The sequence below is a fragment of the Capsicum annuum genome, chromosome 5, assembly GCF_002878395.1.
Source record: "Capsicum annuum cultivar UCD-10X-F1 chromosome 5, UCD10Xv1.1, whole genome shotgun sequence".
Taxonomy (NCBI): domain Eukaryota; kingdom Viridiplantae; phylum Streptophyta; class Magnoliopsida; order Solanales; family Solanaceae; genus Capsicum; species Capsicum annuum.
In genome coordinates, this window is record NC_061115.1 from 53,504,447 (window position 1) to 53,520,560 (window position 16,114).

The following is a 16,114-nucleotide window of genomic DNA, read 5'->3' on the forward strand; positions in this document are numbered from 1 at the left end:
TTCGGAGAGGTATTTTTGAGTCAAATATTTAACAGAGGGGTATTTTTGAGCCAAATATTTAACGGAGGGGTATTTTTTAGCCAAAAATCTAACGAAGGATATTTTTGATCTATTTTAAATAGTTCAAGAATATTTTTGAACCTTTTCCGTTATTTTTATTAAAAGAAAAAGGGGATGGGGGCAAGATAGTAATAGCACTAATGGCAGTGCCAAACGCTGCCGTTCCATTCGAATTGCTGCTAATTAAAAAGGGACAAGAGGTTACTTTTTTGGGGAGGCAAAACGGGTGAGCTAAGGAGGGGACAACTGCGTCGTCGTTCTGGTGAGTCAAAATACTACCAGCTTTTTTTGGGAAGGGAAAGAAAAAGGGGAATAGTAGTAGTAGTAGGCGGAGGAGGAAGAGGGGAGAGTGAATGCAATTTCCAGTGGAGGAGAGGAGGTTCGATTTGAGTACCATGGAGGAAGAGAAGGATACTATTATGGAGGAAAAGAAGGATACAGAGACGGATACTATTATAAAGGAAGAGAAGAATACGGAGAAGGATACTGTTGTAAAGGAAGAGAAGGATAGTGAGGGAAAGTTTGCTTCTTTTGAGGAGAATATAGATCTTAAAGAAGAAGGGACGGTTTTGATGAAGGTCGGTAAAAGGGGGAGACCGTCCAAAAAACATAAGCAAAAGAGGGAAAGGTCGGAAAACATTGAATCTAGAGAGAAAGAGATTTATTTGAAGAAAAGCAATAATCTTGGTATGAAAAAGAATGTTGTCAATGGAAAACTAGAGGAGAAAATTGATATTAAGATTGAAGAGGATGAGGAGGAAGAGAAGGTTGATTCTCATCATCATAAGCCAAGGAAGTCACATGAAAGAGCTAAGATGAAGTTAAGTGAATATACGCAGAAAATGGTTGAATGGGATGAAGAAGACCGCAATACAAAAAAGGAAAAAAAAGGTCCAGGTAGGAAGCGTGGCATCAAAACACAAGAGAATGGTAATGATCATGAGAAAATTGCAAGGAAAGAATCTGGAAGAAAGAGAACTATGGAGAATGGTGGAGATTCTGGTAGTAGAGAGGAGGGGAATGGGAGTAAAAATCATAGGGCCGACGGAGAAGATAAAGTGGAAGGAGTTGGAAGATATGGATATGGTATGCGTGAAAGAAAAGTGAAAGTTCCGCAAGATAATCCATCAAATCCCCGTAGTAGAAAGAGGAAGGATGAGAATGTAAAAAAATCTTAGCATTCTGAATGCTTCATTTGAAAATCTAATCATTTAATTTACTCTTTACTAACCCAAAATGACCTTCATTTTAAATTTGAAACTTGGGCAGGGTAATGAGATTGAATCAAATATGTGTCATCAGTGCCAGAGGAATGACAAAGGAAGGGTTGTCCGGTGCACCAAGTGTAAAACAAAGCGATACTGTGTTCCTTGCATGACCACATGGTACTGAAAACTTGTAGCAACTATATTATTGATTGTGTTTGTTCGAGTAACTTTTTGATTTTAATTGTAAGTTGGACTTGCAAAGATATAATACTCTACTCCTGGCTTTATTTGAGCAGTTTGTCTCTTGATGAGATATTTCTATTGTCACAATTGATAAGATGCTAAGCACGATGAGCATTTTAACTATTTGAAGCTTCATATGTCCAATCTATTTGTTTAATATCGTGAACTTCTACGCAAGTTATCATTCAATCATGAAGTTTTCTTTTCCTTTTCTCATGACTTCCTTTCCCTTTATGATCAATAATAGGTACCCTGGGATGCCCGAGGAGGCTTTTGCAGAGTCTTGTCCTGTTTGTTGTCAGAACTGTAATTGCAAAGCATGCTTGCGCTTGGATGGGCCAATAAGGGTTGGATTCTTTTCCTGTCCCACTATAAGTTACAGTACTATGATGCAAGTTATCACTATGTGATATGCTCTTATTACAAATCTTTTTGTAGGCTTTGAAGAACTCACAATTTGAGATTAGCGAAGAAGAAAAGCTTGAATATTCTAAATTCATTTTGAAAAAACTTTTGCCTTTCTTGAGAAGCTTTAATGCAGAGCAAGTGACGGAGATGGAGATTGAAGCTAAGATTCAAGGTTCTATTATTTTGTTTAAAATTGATGCCATAACAATCGCTTGTATTGTTCAATTTATATGCCTCTTTTCATGTGGGCAGAACTGTAAGTGTGCATTTTGAGATTCAGTTAAGGTAATATCTATTTGCACCGTTTGAAAAGATAACAACATAAGCCATTTTCCATATATCTGCAGTGTTGACTTTGAAATGTCAACTAGGGAATGCTTTAATATACTTGCTATTTCCCATATAAGAAAACATAATTTCATGTAGCAGGTTGAGAGATAATAGCTTCTTCCAGGAGGAACAGTATGCCTAATTCATCTTCACTTGCTACCTATTGTAACTAGAATTTCCTTTTAACATCTGGGCAGGGTTACCGGTGTCAGAATTAAAGTTGCAGAAGGCAAAGTGTCAGAAGAATGAGCGGATGTACTGGTAAGCATGAAGAACCTCTTCTTTCCACGTGAATCTTTTGGAATGACATTTAAATAAACTGAATTGAGTAATATTTTGTGCAGCAACAACTGCAAAACATCCATTTTTGATTTTCACAGAAATTGTTCTACCTGCTCCTATGATCTCTGCCTTACTTGTTGCCGGGAGCTTAGAGATGGTCACCTAAAGGGAGGTGAAAAAGAAGTCATCATAGAGTTCGTTGACAAGGGGGTTGCTTATTTGCATGGTGATATGGAAGCTGATTCTGTACCAGCTACCAGAAATGGAACTTCAAGAAGGGACAGATCAACCAAGAAAATGGTTGAAGATGATTCTGTGGGTGATGCCAGGTTTGCATTTGAAATGGAACCTGGGGATAATGGAAGGCTTCTGCCAGAGAATTCTGGTGGTCCAGCTGGTGAATGGAAATCCAATGAAGATGGTAACATCCCGTGTCCACCACAGAATCTTGGTGGTTGTGGTAAGGGAATTTTAAAGCTGAAGTACCTGATGGAAAAGACAGTATGTCCAGTCTCTGAGTTGTTGGCAAGAGCTGAAGATTTTGCCAAAAAATTTGAATTGGAATGCATGCCTGAAATTCCTCAGGGATCATGCTTCTGTAGGAATTCAGAGGATAAAAATGATATGCAGAAAAGTGAAATGTGTAAAGCAGCATCTCGTGACGGTTGTGACGACAACTATTTATACTGTCCAACAGCTAAGTATCTTAAGCAGGAGGATCTGAAGCACTTCCAATGTCACTGGATGAAAGGTGAGCCTGTGATTGTCCGCAATGTGCTTGAGACTGCGTCAGGGTTAAGCTGGGAGCCCATGGTTATGTGGCGTGCCTGTCGCCAGATAAAGAATTTAAACCACCCTCTCCTTTTGGATGTCATTGCTATCAATTGCTTAGATTGGTGTGAGGTCAGTTTAATACTTGAGAATCTCACATTCAACATTCTCTCTTTTTTCGATTAATTTTACTTGTCTTGGTGATCCATAGTTTTATTACCATTTTTGATCTGATTCCTGAAGCCATCAGTTATGGCTTTTTAGATCTTAGTTTGACCAGAGCTCTAAATAATATAGCTAAATTTATCAAAAATTTACTTTCAGAATAATATCGGAGAATGATTCTATCACTGCAGCGCATCAGATCTTTTTATCCTGATTAGGACTTTAAACACACCCTCCTTCTCAATTTGTTCGTCTTTCTTTCCATATGACATGTTTAAGGCTACAAGATTAAAGAACATTTTAGTACATTCGACATATCTTTAGTTTAAAGTTTAAGACCACAAGATTCAAAAGTTTCTTTACTTCTTAAAATTTTGTGTCAAGTCAAAACCAGTCAAACAAATTGAAATGGAGTAATAGATTGAAGTACTTCTCAGTTTAAATTTTATATCAAAATCTATGGAAAAGGGCCAAAAAACCCTCAAATATTCAAAATAACTCACATTGACCCTATGTTTGTTTTTGGTATCAAAAATACCCTTCCCGTATATTTTTTTGGACGAGAGTGGTAGTAGGTAGGCTCCAAGTATCTCTTTGAATGTGTTCCTATTGGATTAATCTGTCCTTGTTTTGTTAATTATCTTACACTATTAATCTACTTTTAATCTATTTTGTTCTTGTTGCACTAGTTAAAAATTAAATTTAATCGAGTAGCTAATTCTATTAATTGTGGATAATGTTGCTTTCTCTATCATCCATAAAATGCTTGTTCTTTTAACATGCTGTGTTAAATCAATAGACTGCTTCATTTACATTTCGTCAGACGGAGTATTGTTTAGAAGAATAACTTTATCAATGTTTGTTATAATGTCAGAAGTTTTTTGTTTTTATTTTGAAACTTCTTGTAAAACACCACTACACACATATATATTGACTTACAAGTGATAAACAAATAGTTAAGGACGTTTGCGGTCAAATAATAAAGTTCTGGCTCTTTGAATAGAAGTGAAGTCAATTTGAATGGGATTGAAGAAGCATGAAGGGAAGCATTAATTTGCTACACTTTGCTATGAAAGTGCACAGCTAGCAGCAATCTCAACTTCAAACCAAGAAGCAGCGTGTACAAGTAACCAATGTCAGACCAGTGGTTTTTTTTTTTACCATTTGTTGTAAAGAAATGGAAAACTGTGTCAATACATGCGTATTTTGTGTTTCTATTTTTTTGTGTGCAGCATGTTTTGTGTCATTTTATTTGTGTTATATCTTTTAATTCTTGTATTTTGAAATCAACCCAAACTATTCATGTCTCCTTTTCTTGCAAATAGTAACTCAATGCAATCTCCCAGAGACCATGTAAAATTTCACGTTTACTGGAGTCAGTGATGTTCAATGTTTTAACAATGTTTTTCTTCCTCCATTTAATTTTCAGAAGTAGTTATTTGATGTTAAGTGATACTTAGGTGTGATGAATAATTTTCTTATTTCTTGGATGACTACAGGTAGAAGTTAACATCCACCAGTTTTTTAAGGGATATATGGAAGGTCGAATTGATAATGCTGGCTGGCCCCAGATTCTGAAGTTGAAAGATTGGCCTCCATCTGATTTATTTGATGAAAGATTACCTCGTCATGGCGCGGAGTTTGTCAGAAGCTTGCCTTTTAAGGAGTACACACATCCACAAAATGGCCACTTAAATCTTGCTGTCAAACTGCCAACAGATTCGTTGAAGCCCGACATGGGACCAAAGACATATATTGCTTATGGAGTTCCTCAGGAGCTAGGGCGTGGAGACTCTGTGACTAAGCTGCATTGTGATATGTCTGATGCGGTATACCTTGTTTGTGTCCATTCTTTTGGCATGTGTAGTCTTTTCTATTTTCTTTTGCATACTATTCTGCCATGGGCACAGTAGGATATTTCTTGAAGAATGTGGACTTTCATGCTATGCGGTTTATTTGCAAGGGACTCTGTAACTGTGATTTCATTAAGCTAAAGAAGCAGGCAAGCTGGTTCTACATGCTTTTCTGTTGTAAGAAAAGAAAAATGGAAGTTCTCAATATGTACTTGGATGTTGATTATTGTGTTTACCGATAAAAGATGTGTTTTCTTATGTTGTTGGGTTTCCTCCGTTAAATTTATCTACTTCAAAATTGTTTCATAGGTGAATGTGTTGACACATACTCAAGCAATAAACCTGACTCCTAAGCAGCTTTCGGAAATGGAAGAAGCGAAAAGAAAACATGCTGACCAAGATAAAAGGGAACTTCAGATGGCTGGGGATGAGAAAGCATGTAAAAAAGAAGAGTCATCTGAGTTGATTAATGACCACTCTGTGCTCAGTGAGAGATGTAGAAGAGATGAAAAAACTGATCCTTTTGAAGTTCAAATCTTGAGTAGTGAACCAGATTGTGGCAATCAGTCAATTATTCCATCTGCTTCTTGTGTGGAACCAGAGGGAGATATTGGTGAGGACATGGTAATAAATGGTGCAATCAATTCTACTAGCAATTGTGAAGCAAGTGGAGGAATTAAAATTGATAATGATAAAAGTGATGTGTGCCAAGATGACCCAGTGATTGAAAAAAATGAAGTATTTGTGGATATAGAAGGGGGTGCACTCTGGGACATCTTTAGAAGGCAAGATGTTGCCAAGTTGGAGGAATATCTCTTGAAGCACTTCAAGGAATTCAGGCATATCTACTGTTGCCCGGTACCACAGGTATTAATAAAACTTGCTTAGCATTTGATTTTGAAATCGAGGTAGTTTTTTATTATATATTTTATGGGGGTGGGGTAGGGGTATCCTGTATCTTTTGTATCTTTCATTCATATGTTCCAGAACTCTGCAACTCGGATTTGAGATATTAACAGTTACCTGTAGTTGACTCTAAAATACATTAGATGCCTGTTCAATGAAGTCAAAGCTACATGTAGAAGAAACAGACAGGATCAGGAATTTTATGAAGGGTGTTCAGATTTTTGAAGAACTAAAGAATGAGTTGTTTAAATTGAAGTACGTAATATTAAGCTAAATCGTAAAAATACTTGCAACAAAACAATCCTTCTACTATATAATAAGTCACAATAAGTGGTTACCAAAAAAAAAGTCACAATAAGCGGTTGACATGTCTGCTTCAGTTGCTTCAATTGTGATTTTACTATATTATCCTTAAATAATTATTATTAGTCATTTATGTATTAAAAAATCTAAAATATTTAATAAAAAAATTAAAATAAATATTTATGAGACGACTGTTTTAGCTGCTTCAATCGTGATTTTACAATATAACTCATAATTAATTATTATAAGTCATTTAAGTACTAAAAAATTAATATTATTTAATAAAAAAGATAAAATAGACATAAAATGATAAATTATTTTTTGATGTTTTAAATTAATTTGACATTTTATATGGGACCACTTAAAAAAAAATTTCACAAGTATTTGTTATAATAATTTTACTATGTCACTTCTAATTAGTAGAATAGAAGAAAAAATATTATAAATCACAATAATTAAAACTTAAATAGTTTTAAAAATATAATTGACTATCAATGCCATAAAAGTGTGGACAACTTAAAATATTGTTATACAAATTTCATCAATCTAAATATAATAATATATGCCTAACTTAGAATTTATCAATCAAACAAATGAAAGTTTTATTTAAATGATAGAATTATACATAACGTAGAATTTTAAAGGATCAACATTGGGCCGTGCATAGCACGGCGTAAGCCGACTAGTATAGCATAAATCAAAACAATTATGTATTAAAAAAAAATCTAGCAAGAGAATTTTCATCTTTGAAAGCATCATTTAAATGTATTATTGTAACTTTACTCGACAAGGTTTCATTTTAAAAATATTTTGCCATAAATTCATTAGAAATAGGATTAAATATTTTTCTTTTAAAAGATTAAGTTCCAGAATTATTTACTGTACAACTGAATTGATATTGCATTTTGAGAAATCTGCAATGATCAAAGTTCAAACCAAGCTTCAGTGGCGATGACCGGAGACTAAATTCATGTTTGAAAATTTTGATTAGGGATTAATTTGTTCATTAGCCAATTTCCTATTTTTTTTAATGTTCATAGACAAACTCTTGATTAGAGATTAACTTGTTTATTAGCCAATTTCTTATTATTTAAGGTTTGTTTGGAAAGCCACCCGCTAAAAGGTAGTTTTGGGACTCGCCCTGGGGTGATCGGGGATTGACAAAACGCCTCAGAGCTTAAGTGTGGAGCTTAGTTATGTGAGGCTTACACCTTAAGCGTCTTTTTGTACGTCCTAAACACGCCTAACGCCAAATGTTCGGGGCTCACCTAATAGTTCTTGAACAAATTGTGTCGAATTTATTAGTCAACACTATTGATTCTCATAATTCTTTAATAAATGAATGATGGATGGTAGTTTTTTTAATCTATGGAAATAAGTAAATTTAGAATAACTCAAATAACAAGTCATATTATTGATTATTTACTATTTGACAACAATGTGACTATCACATATATTTTAAATTACATATCCGAGTTTTACATCTTTACTTGTTATTGGTCGTTATGGTTTAGTCTTTATGACATATATATGATGATAATTTTGGTTGATCTAGAGGCTTTGTGGAAAATGTATGTTATTTCATTTTTATAGAGGTTAATATTTTTTCATGATCTTTGTCTGGGTAATTTATGCGTTAATATAAATAATCTAATGGGCACCCAATGGTGTCATTTAGTGGTTCGACAAAATGGAACCTTAGAGATTAAGGTTCAAATCCCGCATAGACCAAATACATTAGCAGGTTTCTTCCTATTTTCTTAAGTATTGGTAGTTGGAGTTACATGGTATGCGTTAGTGGGAGTTAGTAGGTACTCGATGGAATAATTAAGGTGTGGAAATGTCGCTTGGACACCACAATTATCCAAAAAAAATAAAAATACCCATCGTTAATTTTTCATGCTTGTGTTTTGCCGTCTCTTATATCTATAATTTTTACTCTTAGTGTTTTGCTTTGTCAAGTGTTTTATAAGGTCTAGGTGTGAGGCGAGACATTTTACTTGATATGGGCAAGGTGTAACCCTTGAGGTGCCGGGCATAAGCCCTGTGAATTTTTACTATTTTATAAATTAATATAATAAAAAGATAACATTACATAGAAATTGCAAAAAAATATAAAATAATTGTAAATGTACATAGAACTGCTTCATCTTAAGCATTAACTAAAAAGTAATTAGAGTTGCTCATCTCAAAAAAATTAATTAGATCTTTTAAAAAAATTGAGTAGAAATTTATAAATCAACTTGAATAAAAAAAGAAAAACAAAGATGGAATCTACACTTAGAAACATTAAACTAGAGTAAGTGATGAAGGATGATACGTTTTTACTTTGCACATTAATCATTTTACCCCTCAAGGGGGCACAAGACGAAGAGAGAACAAAAATTAGTGCTAAGAATAAAAAATATTTAGTTTAATTTTTTTAACTTATAATTTAATGACAAGCTGAATTTTGTGTTTCTTGATATTAATTAATTTATGGACTTGTTTAGAAATTTTAATTGGGAGAGATTTTCTGGGATTCCGTTTCCAAATAAAATTTCATCCAATGTAGGGATGGCATATTCTGGTTCAAATCGAAAAAATCGAAAAACCAAAGCAAAATTTAATTTTGGTTTTTCGATTTTTTGGATCGGTTTCGGTTTCAAATTTTTGAAATTCGGTTAAATGGTTCGGTTTTCGTTTTTTTCAAAAAAATTTTGGTTAAACCGAAAAACTGAACTTATATAAATAATATATATATTTTATTATATATATAAAATATATATTTTTTTATTTTATATATATATATATATTGTATAATTTTATAAATATATAATAAGTAACTCGTAACCCTAAGTATTCATTTCATATTTTGATTACTGCTAAAGCAACGGCGCTTCGAGGAGATGAGTGTTGAGGTTCACAATGACTTTTGTGTTGTTTTGTGGTTTGTTTATGCAAACTTATGCATAATGCAGTCATGGATTATGTGAAACTTATGGTTATTTCATTTCATGCATGTTGAATTATTTATATTTGAGAAAAATATGTTTGAAAAAAAATTATTTTTCTAAAAAAATCACCAATTTTAAATGTCGAGTCATGACAAAGAAAGAGTTGCTACTTTAATCTTCAAAACCGAAATAAAAATTCGAAATAACCGAACCGAATTTGTAGAGACCGAACCAAACCGAATCTAATTCTGTTTGGTTACGGTTGTCATTTTCATCAATACGAAAATCGAAAAACCGAATCGGTTTTAAGCAACCAAACCGAATGGCCACCCCTAGTCCAATGTCTAACCTCCCACCACCACCAAAAGGCCTGCGCCAGTAATACCTGTTAAAACACTGGCTATGTCTACTGTAACTACTAACTTTTTGGATCTTGTAACGTAGGTTGTTCACCCTATACATGATCAAACATTTTACTTGACTGAGGATCACAAAAGGAAGCTCAAGGAGGAATATGGTTAGTAATCATATATGAATTCTTAAGTTTTATCCATTCAACAATTAGAACTCCTTACTTTACTAGCCGTTTTTGTATTTATTCTGAATTTTACAGGAGTTGAACCATGGACCTTTGTTCAAAAATTGGGGGATGCAGTTTTAATACCTGCGGGCTGCCCTCATCAAGTTAGAAACTTGAAGGTGAACTTACTCGCCAACTTTCTCTTCTAACATATATATTAATGCAATCCTAGAAGTTGTGAAGGATGCATTAGTATTTGTATCTTTGGTATCTATTAGGATGACCAGATGTTGGGGTGATGATATATTCAAGTATTTGAATAAATAAATAGCATGCAAGAAAACTCACTATAACAACTTTAGGACCTGATTATAGTAGAGGTGCCTTTTGCTCCAATGTCTATTTGCAAATAGGCTGTGAGCTCTATAATTGATCTTGCAAGTTAGTGTAGGTACTTATTGAAATACTGTTAAAGGTTATCACTGTAGGGCTGGTTTATGGCTGGACGGGAGAAGTGATAAAAATCCCTTGATGAGATTAGTAATACATTGATTTCACGAGGAAAGACCCACTTGTAGATGTATACGACAAGTAAAGAGTGCCAAATAACTCGCTTCTCTATGAAGAGCATCAAATTTTAGTCACTGAAATAAAGTGTTTGCAGTATAAATGTTTCGAAAATAGAAGCTTCCAGGGCTTAGTTCAAGTGGCAAAGGTTGAGAGACTTGTGATTTCGGTCATAGGTTTGAGTCCTGCTCTCTGCCAACTAAGCCTGGTATTAAGGTGAGAGCTTTGGGAATTTAATTTCTTTTCTTCACGCTGTAGAATCTCGTACAGTTATTTTATTTGTTTTATTTTAAGAATGTATGTGTAACACTTACTGATTTCACTTTCCACTAGATGTATTTTAGTTGTTTAATTAGCTATCATCCTTATATTTTTGTGACCGTTTAAAGCAAACAACATTGATGAGTTATTTAGAGGATAAGTCATCTGATTCTGAAAGCATTACCTCGAACGATTCTCAATAGCTTTTCCATATTCTGCTCAATAGCACTTCCCCTATTACAACTTTTATGGCATTATTTCCTTATTAGCCCATTCTAAATGAATTGCAAATTTCTATTCTACTGATTGTAGCACAGGTGCAAAAAAATTTGGTAGGATGGCTACTTCTGGGTTATTATTATACGGGTGGGCTGAAAACTGGAAAATGGACCAAATTGAATTAATTTGGTTCTTCGGTTCTATCTTAGTGTCTTTAGATCTTCGGTATTTGGTTTGGTTCTCGATTTTAGGATTCCGATTCTGCAGTTAAAACCAAACAAATAGGAACTCCTCACTATTTTTTTTTTTGGGTTCAAGTTTTGTATACATAATATTTGTTATAAAGGGGATCATTGAGGAAACTGGGTCAGGCATTCTGTTGAGCAACGGGAACGATCTGCAGTTTCTTGTTGGGGGCAGGGAGTGGATTATAACTGCTATACTACGAGTGCGGGATCAGCTTGTGCATGTTAATGTGATACATTATAAGGATTATTTCTTTATTCCTCAAATGAAGATTATTTCTTTATTCCTCAAATGAAGGGACACTGGAAGTACATTATGGAAAAAGCCAAAGTACGTGCTTCTTGGACCTTTAGCCTTGAGTGGAGAGTCAGAGCACTTCATCGATTAGGTTTTCTGGCTTTTAATGCTATACGAAGGCATGATCAACCTCATGATACTGTTTACTGAACTAGGTTTAATCAGATTCCCTCTAAGCTGGGACACTAATACTTCACATTGAATCTTAAGCACAATTTCTTGCCAAGTCTTATGGAAGAACCGAATTAGAAAGAATTTAATTGAATTGAATTAATTTCGGTTTGGTATTCGGTATGCACCTGTGAAGACCCGAAAACTATAGAACCGAACTGAAGAACTGAATACCTGCCCATAATCAATTAATACTTAACCACCATTTGAAATGTAACTGGGAAATAGTTGCTTTTTAGGGCGGACATAAAATTTGGACTATAATACCACTTATTGAAGTACAGATAAAGTTAAGCTTATGGTGCTAGAGTTCAAAATTTTAGCAAGTGAAAACAAAATATGCTCGAGTTTGAACTCAAGAACAGAATCCTTTAGTTCGTATCTGTAAAACCACGAATTCAAGTTCTCTTTCCTTAAGTTATTAGCTGTAGAATCACGAGCAGTGAGTGTCTCATTTGTTGAAAAACTCCATAATATATTCTTGAGTTATTTGTTATAGAACTGCGAACTCGACATCAACTGTAGAACGACTCCATGACTCTTTCCTTCCTTGAGTTTTTAGTTATAGAGTACAAACATGGAGTCTAGACTCGTCTGTTGAGTTCTCAATTGTAGAATCATGAATTATCATTTATTTGTTCGAAGTTTTTATTCTCTATTTGAGATAAAAGCAACCAATCATCTCTTCCAGACAAGTATGTCAGTTACTCCGATATATCCATTAGCTTCCATATACCGCGACGATAATATGATTAAAAGCTTTCACCTACTCAAAGTATTCTTCATATGATGTTGGTGAGGTCTGCTTTGGCAAATCATTTCTTAATTTATGTGATGGGAAGTTTTAACTAAAAAATTACAGCTTTGGACACCTAGATTTAGCTTCCATATACTACGACGATAATATGATTAAAAGCTTTCACCTACTCAAAGTATTCTTCATATGATGTTGGTGAGGTCTGCTTTGGCAAATCATTTCTTAATTTATGTGATGGGAAGGTTTAACTAAAAAATTACAGCTTTGGACACCTAGATCTGAAAGAAGATGGATTAGGGATGTGACAAAGAAGCAGCAGCAGCAACACACAAGAAGAACCGAAGTAGAAGAAGTGTAGGTTTTTGAGTTTAGTTTTGGGATATATTTGTCTAACTAACTATGAAGTGGCTAAATATTAGTCCCTTCGTCCCAATTTATGTGGCACCGTTTGACTTGTCACAAAGTTTAAGAAAGAAAGTAAGACACTTGCAATTATGGTTTTAAACAAACCTTTTCTATTGCTATAAATCATTTTAAAAAAAAAGGGCAGCCCGGTGTACTAAAGCTCCCGCTATGTGTAGGGTCTGGGGTAGCTATAAATCATTTAACTAGAAGTAAAAAGAACTTTTGAGAAAGGTAACTTGTATTTATTTTTTATTTATTTATTTATTTATTTATTTTGAGGAAAGGTAACTGTTAGTTTATATTAATATCCACAAGTATACTACATTTGAATATGTAATCCCCTTCAAAAGTGTTGTAGTTACATAGGTCCCAAATTACAACCAGTCAATAGCTGCATTAATTGCTTCTGTTTGTTCTATCACTAACTGTTTACACTAAAAGTAATACAGAGCTAGACAATTTGACTTAAACTGCTGCATGTTCTCTGCTTCCCTTCAAAACGTCTCTGGTTTCGTTCCAGCCACATTGACCACCAAATACTAGCTGGGACAATCTTCCATCTCTCTTCCTTCTTTGCTGCATTGCCATCACTGTTCCAACACTTTAGAACCCCTTTGATACTATTTGGTTTCATCCATATTAGCTTCCTCATATTGATGAACATCTGCCATATCTGATTAGTCCACTTGCAACGCCAAAAAGATGGTTTATTGTCTCTGCTTGCTCTTCACACAGAAAGCATCAAGAGCACAGATGAAAACTTCTCATGAGAAGACTAAACACATAGAGATTGATTGTCATTTTGTCAGAGAAGATACTGTTAGGAGATATTATTACAAAATTTGTGACGTCAAGTGATCAACTTGCGGATATCTTCACCAAGTTCCTCATCTGTCTCTGTCTTAATTACATTTGTAATAAGTACATATGGCTGGTATGCACCATCTTGAGGAGGGAGTGTTAGAATATGAGTAAAAATAAGAATAGTATATAAAATCCTATCTGAAAAAGGATTGAGAAATAGTGTCTATAAATAGGGTCTCAATGTAATTATGTAAACACAACAATTCAATAATATTTTTTCTCACAAGTTGTTTCTGCTAATCTTGAACTGCAAGTTTGAGTGATTGTTTTTATCTTTTATGTGTGAAATTCATTAATATATTTACTGTCTTCATCTGGTTGCTAGTATTTACTTGACTATGCTATTCTGCACTTGGACTGATGATGACTTGATAGTACTTTTATCTTTGTGTAACAGTCCTGTATAAAAGTTGCTCTTGATTTTGTGTCTCCCGAAAATCTTCATGAATGCATCCGTCTGACTGAAGAGTTCCGCACTCTTCCACAAAATCATAGGGCCAAGGAGGACAAGTTGGAGGTATATCTAATTGGTTAAGGAGTTTGAGTTCTTTGCTTCTATTTGTTCCGAAGTGCTTATAGTATTTTATTGAAGGAGTGATTATGGTAGTTTGGTTTTTTGGTCACTTGGTGTTTTATACTTCAACCTTGTTTCTATGGTCTATTGCTTTCTTCTTTAGCTTTCCAGAATTTGGATGTTTTATACTGTTATTAAGTGACAGTGAGTTCATGTTACCAATTTAAAAAATAAAAGTGAATCATGCATTTGAGAAGTGTGAATCAGGAGAATATTTAAATAATCTTATAATTAATCATTCATTGACATATGGTCACATTTTTATCATGAAAAAGTTATCTTGATCTGTTTCTATTTGTTCATGTGGAAATTGTATTTGCTTGCTTAATTGTGACAGGTGAAGAAAATGAGTATTCACGCAGTGAGAGAAGCTGTAGCTGTATTGGAAAAGTAGGTCTCATCAACTCTATCTTTTTGTGTGGTACCTATTCACCTCTAGTAACCCTGTTTATGTGAACTTTTCCCATAGTTTGTGTATGTGGTAAGCAATCTACATGTAAATATTTGTTTCTTCTGGTCAATAGTTTCTCAAGCGAGTTCATATCATGAAATCAGAATGCCCTGTCAATCACAATTCTCATTTCTGAGTTAATCTAGGTTTCGTTCTTTGTTACAAAAATAAAAATCACTTCATTACATGCCTTTAAATTTTTGCGGAAAGAATTTATCTTCAATTTCGTGGTTATCACAGTGGAGTATTGGTTCTTGCTCACAGTACAAAGTGTTGTCTTGCTTCCAACTTCCAAGCTAAAATTATTTGCATTTAAATTACTTTTATATGAATGATCACCCTCCGTGTCATTGTCGTTTTCTTTGTGTAGATTTCATGGTGCCTTATCATGTGATAGACTAACTCTGTACCTTGATTCATAGGAAATTGACTGGCAAGAGTGAGGAAAAAAAAACACAAAATCACACCGGTAAGGAAGATGATAATGAAAATTCAGAGAGAGGTGATCAGAATTGGAATTGCCAGGATTTAAAAGGTGACAAGACGAGGTTCAGCAGAACGAAAGAGGATTTTGAGATGATTTGACAGAGGCTCTAAGTGAAGCACTTTTTGGATTATGAATATGTAGGATTATTCTAACTGAAGCACTTTTTGGTTAATATGTAGGATTATCCATGTTTGGCTGTATTTAGTTAAATCCCCTTGTATATGGGCTGACTAATTTTTCTTTCAGTTTCTGGGGCCATTTATGTGCAATCTTTAAGTTTTGGGAAAGAATGAAAATGGCCCCTGGGCCAAACAATTGCCACCAAAAATGACCATCGAATTATATCTCCGTACTGTAGAAAGAATGAAAATGGCCCCTGGGCCAAACAATTGCCACCAAAAATGACCATCAAATTATATTTCCATACTGTAGCCATTTGACCTCTTGATCACTGTTGCTCCTTTCTTTGGTTTTTTTGTCGCTGTTTCTTTTTCTTTTCTTTATTGGTGGCTTTCTTTCAAAACATTGCTCTCTTTTTTTATTCCTTTTAGTTTTGTAGTTTTTCTTCTTTTATTGTAGCAATCAAATATAATTTTCTAATGTCAATTAAATACAACAAGAGTAATAATAGCAAGTACTTGTACCAATGCGTATCTGGTACTAGATGCACGCATTTTTTATTCCAGACACAGGTACATATTTTATGCTGAATACATATTCCATATAAGTGGTACAACCTATATGCATATTATATACAAATATATATTCTATATAATAATTACTCGATTCTTATGCACATCTTATACAATCGTAAGCTACAATATATATGT

At 34.1% G+C, this 16,114-nt stretch overlaps 1 protein-coding gene across 2 annotated transcripts; it reads left to right on the forward strand.

Moving 5' to 3' along the window:
- The first annotated feature begins 256 nt into the window (after window positions 1-256).
- On the forward strand, window positions 257-15,732 carry LOC107870654 (lysine-specific demethylase JMJ25). Of its 2 annotated transcripts, XM_016717247.2 has the most exons (13): window positions 257-1,223; window positions 1,330-1,445; window positions 1,759-1,858; window positions 1,950-2,091; window positions 2,447-2,510; window positions 2,594-3,434; window positions 4,967-5,296; window positions 5,630-6,187; window positions 9,910-9,982; window positions 10,079-10,164; window positions 14,170-14,289; window positions 14,684-14,736; window positions 15,220-15,732. In XM_016717247.2, exons 1-13 carry the CDS (start codon window positions 414-416, stop codon window positions 15,380-15,382), a joined length of 3,456 nt encoding a protein of 1,151 aa, XP_016572733.2. In that variant the 5' UTR covers window positions 257-413; the 3' UTR covers window positions 15,383-15,732. The 2 variants fall into 2 exon arrangements, with proteins under 2 accessions (XP_016572733.2, XP_047268961.1); XM_047413005.1 differs by lacking the exon at window positions 14,684-14,736.
- Window positions 15,733-16,114: the final 382 nt, after the last annotated feature.